The 8,352-nt window shown below is 39.4% G+C and overlaps 1 protein-coding gene across 1 annotated transcript in view; it reads left to right on the top strand.

The window, feature by feature from the left end:
• The first annotated feature begins 730 nt into the window (after positions 1 to 730).
• Positions 731 to 8,352, top strand: part of LOC138835142 (protein FAM114A2-like) — a 25,187-nt gene continuing 17,565 nt past the window's right edge. The window contains exons 1-3 of the mRNA XM_070033795.1: positions 731 to 787; positions 6,168 to 6,302; positions 6,820 to 6,972. Of these exons, the coding sequence (XP_069889896.1) occupies positions 731 to 787; positions 6,168 to 6,302; positions 6,820 to 6,972 (345 nt within the window). The remainder of the gene's footprint in view (positions 788 to 6,167; positions 6,303 to 6,819; positions 6,973 to 8,352) is intronic.

Below are 8,352 nucleotides of genomic sequence, written 5' to 3'. Positions count from 1 at the left end.
AACAAGGGTGAGGTGGTATCACAATGTTGTTTTGATTTGCATTTCTTTTATGGCTGGGGAGGTTGAGCATTTCTTCATGTGTCCATTGGCCATCCTTCTTTCCTCTTCAGAGAAGTTTCTCTTTAAGTCTTTAGCCACTTATTTATTGGGCAGTTGTTTCTTTGAGGATTTGTTGTTGGGAAATTAAATTTTTTTGAGTTTAAGTTGTATTTTAGATATGTGACCCTTGTCCGTTGTATGGCTAGTGAAAATCTTTTCCCAATCGGTGGGCTTTCTATTGCTCTTGCTATGTCCTTTGCCATGCAGAAGTTCTGCAATTTCATGTAATCCCATGTGCCCAACCTTTCTTTGATTTGTTGTGTTTCTGGGTCTCTTTTAAAAACATTTTGGTCTGTGCCAAGATTTATTCTTCAAAGTTTGTCTTGATCAAAAGGAAACCTGCACTTCTAAGCCGTATGGAAAAGTTTTGAAGACCAGTTTGTTTTCTTCATCTCTCACAGCCCGTATTGTTTCTCATTTAATACTCTTTGCTCATCTCTATCTTTTTTTCTCTGGAAGCAGATTTATTCTATCTGTTTTTCTCCATCTTCAGAGTTATATCATGTTTTGGCGTATATACCCATCAGAGACTAACAGGTTCCACTATCACTACTTGTGTATTCCTAAGAGAGTACTGGATTGACATACCTTTGGGTCCATAGTGCATGGGTCAGTAGCCATGTCAGTAGACATGGCTGCAAAATACTCCATATATGAGGCACTGTTCTTACTGATGAGGCTATTTACTGTGAGGCTATTTTGGCTGTGACTAACACACTATGTGTTTAAAAAATGAGTTTATTTTTCTCCCTAAAGGACTCTAGAAATAGACTATTGCATGTTGCTTTGGTGAACGTAGGGTCCTGGTACCTTCAGTTTTCTTTGTTGTTTACTTTATGATTTTGTAATTATTGTCAGATCATGCTGTGAGTGCAAGTATGGTATTCTCAAACAGATAAGCTCAAATTCAGGAGTTACAGAGACAGGAAGTTTCATTTCTCTTCATGCCCCCAGCAACTAGAATGGTTTAATGTCTAACTCTGATGCTTTGAGATATTGGGAGATTAAATTGTTAGCATTATCAGAAATTTTTATCAGGAGTTGCTTTTAGTGGGCAAAGAAAACAGGAGTTAGAAGTATGTTTGGATAGTAAACAGCAGTGACTTCATAAACACTTGAAGGACATCGGTCATTCAGAGCCATGTTTTAAGAGGGGAATGAAAATCATGGAAAACCCTGGGAAGAGTGGCTAGTATTAATGTCTTAAAAACTTGGAGAGTTAATGGATCATGCATATGAAAATCTAAGGAAAAGAGATAGGGAGAATATACCCTTTTTATACCTTTGAAGGTTAGCATGGAGGGCAGAGTTTAGGTTGTGTTTACTTATGTCTCATGAGTAGATAACTCCCACTACTAAGTGGAAGTTTTATGGACTTAGATTTTAGTTGAATATTAAGTGTACCAAATAGAATTGGTGGCATTTTCATCCTAAAGCCTTTCCCATCTTCTAAAGTTCCTAAGGAGAGAAATTAATTTCACTGTAAAGGAAATTATACTAGAGATGGATCTTTTTAGAAGTTTGAGGTAAAAGATACCAATGAAATCACTGGGTCATCTTTTTTGCAATTTTGTCATGTTCCTTTAAGGATGTTGTCTTCTGCTTCGTGTGTGTGTGTGTGTGTGTGTGTGTGTGTGTGTGTTGTCTTCTGCTTCGTGTGTGTGTGTGTGTGTGTGTGTGTGTGTGTGTGTGTGTGTGTGTGTGTGTGTGTGTGTGTGGTATTCCTGGGGGTTAAAATCAGGACCTGGGTGCTGTCCCTGAACCTTTTTGCTCAAAGCTAGCACCCTACTACTTGAGCAACAGCTATACTTCTGTGATAATTACTTCTATTTTTTGGGGGGGTGATTAATTGGAGAGATAAATCTGCCTGGACTAGACTACCTTGCCTGGTCTGGCCTCAAACTGTGATGCTCAGATCTCAGCCTCCTGGATAACTAGAGTTCCAAGTGTGAACCACTGGCATCCAGCTAGTTAGCTAGCTAGCTTGCTTGCTTCCTTGCTTCCTTTCTTCCTCCACCCCACTTTTTTTTGTCTGTCATGGGGCTTGATCTCTGGGTGTGGGCCCTGTCCCTGCACTCTTCTGCTCAAGCGAGCACTCTAGCTCTTGAGCCACAGCGCCACTTCCGGTTTTCTGAGTGGTTTATTGGAGATAAGTGTCTCACAGACTTTCTTTCCCAGGCTACCTTTGAACGGTGATCCTCAGATCTCAGTCTCCTGAGTAGCTGGGATTATAGGTGTGAGTTACCAGTTTCAGGCCTCTTTCTTTTTTAATGTTTATGTTCTGGCACTGGGGTTTGAACTCCCATCTTCACAGTCTACCTTGTCCTCCTCCCCCACAGCTGGCACTTGAACCCTGCCTCTGATTTTTGCTGGATAAATAAATGGAGATGAAAGTCTCACAGGTCCTTCTGCCCTGGTGGCTTTCCATTGTGATCTTTAGATCTCAGCCCTGAGATCCTAGGACCATAGGCGTGAGTCATCAGTGGCCCAGTCCTGCTTTCCCGATTCAGATTCATATTTCAAAACTTTTTAACTGTTACTAAAAGATACGGGTTACAGTTATATAAGTTGGGTAAAGAGTACATTTCTTTTTTATCAATCGTGGACATGAACTCTGGGCCTGGGCACTGCCTCTCAGCTCTTGAGCTCAAGGCTGGTTAGTGCTCTACTACTTGAGCCACAATGCCACTTCTAGTTTTCTGATGGTTTATTGGAGATAAGAGTCTCACAGACTTTGCTGCCAGGGCTTGCTTTGAACCACAATCCTCAGATCTCAGCTTCCTGAGTAGCTAGGATTACAGGTGTGAGCCACTGGTACCCAACTAAGAGTACATTTCTTTATTTTTTCTTCACCCTTTTTTTATTTTTAAATTTTATTGTGAAAATGCTGTACAGAGGTGTTCCAATTACGTGGGCAAGATAATGAGTACATTTCTTATCAAGCATTGTAGCCTCCTCCTTTGTTTCCCCTTCCCATCCTCCCCCACCCTCCCCCACCCAATTCTCCTCCTCCCCCCAAAGTTTCAAAGTTTGTTTTTCCACATAACGACTTGTACATCTCATTCTTGCTATGGATCCACCTGTATCCCTATTTAAAGGATTTGTTTTTTGGACAATGTCACCACTTTCTTCTCTCTGTTAGGCTTGATTATAGGGAGTCTAGTGTAGCCTTCAATCTTAAGGACTAGTTAATCTTTACTGCTGAGCCCTGATTCCTCTGAATTCACTCTTATTCCTCAGGTGTTCAGTGACGTCTGTTCACTTGATTGTTTAAAAACCAGATGTTTCCGCATAGCTTGAGCTATGGGGATTGTGTTGCTTACTACTTAGACTAGTTATTCTCCAACTGTGTGGCGTTACCTAGTGTTTTTTAACAGTATATTATTCAGATAAAGACACATGGGCACATCTGTAGCTTCTTGAAACATTTTACTTATATAGCTGCATCCTCTGAAGTTTTCTGACTTTCAAATGATAGCTGCTTCAGCCTTCCCTGATGCCAGCCTTTATCCCTGATTTACATTGTGTGTGAGTGTTCTGTTGTCTTTAGGATCTCCTCTGTGTGTTGGGGTTTGGAACTTTTCTCTAGGCAGAAAGCCCAGCTGTAGGGTTGACTTTGTTTCTCTTTTCTCCTGGACCAAAGTCTTTTATTTTGTCTTTTTTTCCATTGTCTAAAAATAGTTCTTTCTTATATTTTGTCTGGTTTTCTACTTGCTGTATAGGAAGGCAAGTGTAATATCAGCTTATTTATAGTACTTGAAAGCAAAAGTTCTCTCCATAATAGAGTGTTTGATGTAATATAGTTTAATTACTTGGTGTACTTGTTGATCTCTTATATGATTTTTAAAGGTAAAAGAGAACTGATTATTTTTGAAACATACTCATCTTTGTAATATATATTGATTCCCTTACTAAGAATCAGCATAGTCTTCTAGGACAAAGTTGAGCTATAATTTGCATACAGTAAAACTGGTTTTTTTGCAATATGACTTTGTGTTGAGAAATAATAATTATGTTTATACTGTATAGTCACAGTATATTGTGATACACAGACACAGAATATTTTCTGTATTTGTATGGCTCACTGAGATATAAGAATATTTTCATTACCTAAGGGAGTTCCTTCATGCCAGTCTGTAGCCACACCGTTCTGTCTGTTCACAGCATTTTCCAACCATTGATCTCTTTCTGACTATAGTTTCCTCTTGTTTAGAAAAATGTTTACTATGTGTAGATAAATACTTTTTTCTTTTGCCAGTTGTGGGGCTTGAACTCAGGACTTGGGTGTTGTCCCTGACCCTTTCTGTACTTAAGGCAGCTATCACTCTACCACTTGAGCCACAGCGCTATTCCCTAAATTTTTTGAGAAGTTATTTGGAAATAAGTATCTCATGGACTTTCCTGCCTGGAAGGCTTTGAACTGTGATCTTCAGATCTCAGTCTTCAGAGTAGCTGAGAAGGATTACAGGCATGAGTCACCAGACACCACTGCCTGGCTATTGTAACCTTTGTTTATTTATTTTGGCAATATGAAGTACCACTTGAGACACATCCTTATTCCTTTCTTCTGCTTGCCTATCTATCTATCTATCTATCTATCTATCTATCTATCTATCTATCTATCTATCTATCTATCTATCTATCTATCTATCTATCTATCTACAGGGAGCAGTTTTGTTCTCAGAGATGTCAGTTCATAATGGCAGGAAGGTCATGGCAAAGCAGAATCAATCATACCATGGCAACTAGAAAGCAGAAATAGCTAGTTTGTTTTTGGATCCAATCACTGGCTTTTACTTGTGCTGGCTTTGGGCTACAATTCTGCCTCTACTTTGTAAGCAGCTGTGATTACAGGCGTACACTGTGTCTTTGGATTCTCTTTTCATTCTTTTCACTGTGTAGCCTGGCATCCTTGAACTGGATATGAATGTAGCTTAGGCCGGCCTCAGACTCACAATACTTATGCCTTAGTCTCTGGAGTAATGGCATTATAGGCATATATTAAAGACTTAGTTATACTTTAACTTTATGCTTTATATTTTTTCTTAATTTTAATACTGAAATTTAAAACAGTTCATTTTCATAATGTGAACTTGTTCAGATTCTTTAAGAGATAGTATGCCCCTTCTAGGAAGATAACTATAGTCCTGACTTTTATCTTAGATTACCTTTGTTTGCTTTTATACTTTACATACTTATAGTACATTTTGTATCTATCTTCTTTCACAACATTTTTGTATCATTTGACCATGTTGCATTTTGGATGTGGTATTCCATTTTGTCACTATGTTATATTTTATTTATTCCACAGTTTTTAAGGATTGAAATAGTTTCCATGTTATAGCTATTACAAATACTGCTGCTCTGAATATTTTTGGTTATTTATTTATTTATTTTTGGCTAGTACTGAGGCTTGAACTCAGGGCCCAGGAACTGTCCCTGAGCTACTTTTGCACAAGGTTATCACTCTAGCACCTGAGCCACAGTGCAATTTCCTGCCTTTTCTATGTATGTTGTACTGAGGAATTGTTCCTAGGGCTTCATGCATGCTAGGCAAGCATTGTACCACTAGGCTACATTCCCAGCCCTGAAATGTCTTCTGATGAACCACTGTACATATGTAGCTATAGTAGATACTGGCCAGCAGTTTTCCAAAGAGGAGAACCTACTATGTGTCTACATGCAGTGTGTATTATCCTTACTGTTCCACATTCTTCCCAGTGCTTAGTATTGTAGGTCACTCTTAATGAATTGAAACATATAAATGGCTGGACACTGGTGGCTCATGCTTGTAAACCTAGCCCCTGAGGAAGTTGAGATCTGGGGATTGTGGTTCAAAGCCAGCCCAGGCAGGAATGTCTGTAAGACTCTTCTCTCTAATTAACCAGCAAACAAAGCAGGAAGTGGAGCTGTTGTGCAAGTGGTAGAGTACTATCCTTGAAGAAAAAAAGCTCATAGACATCACCTAGGCCCTGAGTTTTAAGCCCCTGGACTGACACAAAACCCCCACAAAACATGCAAATGTGTTTTCCCAGTATTGTAGTAATGACATTTATGTTGCTTTCTAGGGAAAGGACATTAATAGTGGGGGTTTAGATGCCTTCAAATTCATTGTGAAGAAGACAATAGATGTAATAGCAGAAGGGGATCCTGTATTTAAAATGACCAAGGATCTGATGAACTGGAATTCTACACTGTCTCAGGTACTGTTACCTTTACTGGTTTGATTGCTGTTTTCTGTTGTTCATGTGTTTTGTTTTGTTTTTTTAATTTGAATTTTTCCCTTTGTTACCTTGAGATTTTGTTAGTGTATTTCCTTGCAAAGATTTTCAATGCATTATAAAATGAAGGCATTTTTATGGGCTGGATGTGCAGTTAGAGCTCTAATGCTTATACAAATGGCCAGCTCTTTTCTTTCTGCAGTAGCCTCTGTCAGCGCATTGCAAAATCCTGAGCGCTATCAAGATTGCTTATTAGGTTAATGTTGAAACCACTTTTAGAAATGCATGTGGCTCCTTGGGTGATACTGTCAAGCATCAAATTTTGTTTAGCTACTTTTTTTTCCCATGCAGCTCCTGATCCTTAGTGAATTTGATTTGCCATACCAGGCATTAAGAGCAGCACTCTATACTGGAACTTGTCTCAGCTTTGCTTCTCTCCACTCTTAAAAGTTACCCTTGAGCTATTATTTGCTGCTTCTATACTTCCATCTCTTTTTAGGTTTTACAAGAGGCAAAGGAGAAAGAAGAGCTCATGACCTCCAATGAGGTAGCCATGGAAACAGATAAGAAATCTTATAGTGGGCTACCCTTTGATGAACTTCAAGAACATCTAAAAGTTCTGGAGATGCTTTTGCAAGAAAGTGAAAAAAAGGTAATTCCAATCTCAAACTCCCAGCTGAAAAGAGTGTTCAAAGGAAAACCATTGCATCGTTTCTTTTCTCTTTGTATTTTTGGAAGTTGAAATGTGTTTCTGAAGGAGGTGTGGCATGCTGGAAATATTATAATAGAAGAAAAATATCCCTTACTGCTTTATTGTTAGAAATATTGAGTAAGGCAAATGTTATTTCTCTTAAATTTATAGAAAAAGAACAGAAAAACAAAGAGGTCTTAATATCAGATATCTCTTTCTTTTACCTTAGTCTTTCATTTTATGGTTTTTCTCCAATGTCATGGGTTTTTAGCTGTCAAAAACCCTGTTATAGCTCCTAATTTGTATATCATTTCCTGGTAGTTCATCTCCTCTGATAATCTAAGCCATTCTTTCTTCTTTTACTTTTTCTTCTTCTTCTTCTTCTTCTTCTTCTTCTTCTTCTTCTTCTTCTTCTTCTTCTTCTTCTTCTTCTTCTTCTTCTTCTTCTTCTTCTTCTCTTCTTCTTCTTCTTCTTCTTCTTGTTCTTCTTCTTCTCCTCTCTCCTCCTCCTCCTCCTCCTTCCTCCTCCTCCTCTCCGCCTCCTCTCCTCCTCTCCTCCTTCCTCCTCTCCTCCTCCTCCTCCTCCTCCTCCTCCTCGTCTCCTCCTCTCCTCCTCTTTCTTCTTCTTCTTCTTCTTCTCCTTTCTTCTCTTCTTCTCCTTCTTGTTCTTGTTCTTGTTCTTGTTCTTGTTCTTCTTCTTCTTCTTTCTTCTTTCTTCTTCTTCTTCTTCTTCTTCTTCTTCTTCTTCTTCTTCTTCTTCTTCTTCTTCTTCTCTTCTTCTTCTTCTTCTTCTTCTTCTTCTTCTTCTCTGTCTTCTCCTCTCCTCTCCTCCTCCTCCTCCTCCCTCCTCCTCTCTCCTCCTCCTCCTCCTCCTCTCTCCTCCTCCTCCTCCTCCTCTCCTCCTCGTCCTCCTCCTTCTCCTTCTTCTTCTTGCTCTTCTTCTTCTTCTCCTTTCTTCTCCTTCTTCTCCTTCTTGTTCTTGTTCTTGTCTTCTTGTCTTCTTCTTCTCTTTTCTTCTTCTTCTTCTTCTTCTTCTTCTCTTCTTCTTCTTCTTCTTCTTTCTCTTCTTCTTCTTCTTCTTCTTCTTCTCTTCTTCTTCTCTTCCTCCTCCTCCTCCTCCTCCTCCTTCTCCTCCTCCTCCTCCTCTCCTCCTCTTCCTCCTCTTCATCTCCTCCTCCTCCTCCTGCTCCTCCTCCTCCTCCTCCTCTCGTCCTCTCCTCCTCTCCTCCTCCTCCTCTTCGTCTTCTTCTTCTTCTTCTTCTTCTACTTTCTTCTCCTTCTTCTCCTTCTTCTCCTTCGTCTTCTTCTTCTCTCTTCTCTTCTTCTTCTTCTTCTTCTTCT

Source organism: Dipodomys merriami, unplaced genomic scaffold (genome assembly GCF_024711535.1).
Source record: "Dipodomys merriami isolate MVZ:Mamm:240054 unplaced genomic scaffold, mDipMer1.0.p SCAF_23, whole genome shotgun sequence".
Lineage (NCBI taxonomy): Eukaryota > Metazoa > Chordata > Mammalia > Rodentia > Heteromyidae > Dipodomys > Dipodomys merriami.
This window is presented reverse-complemented; position numbering and strand designations above follow the sequence as displayed.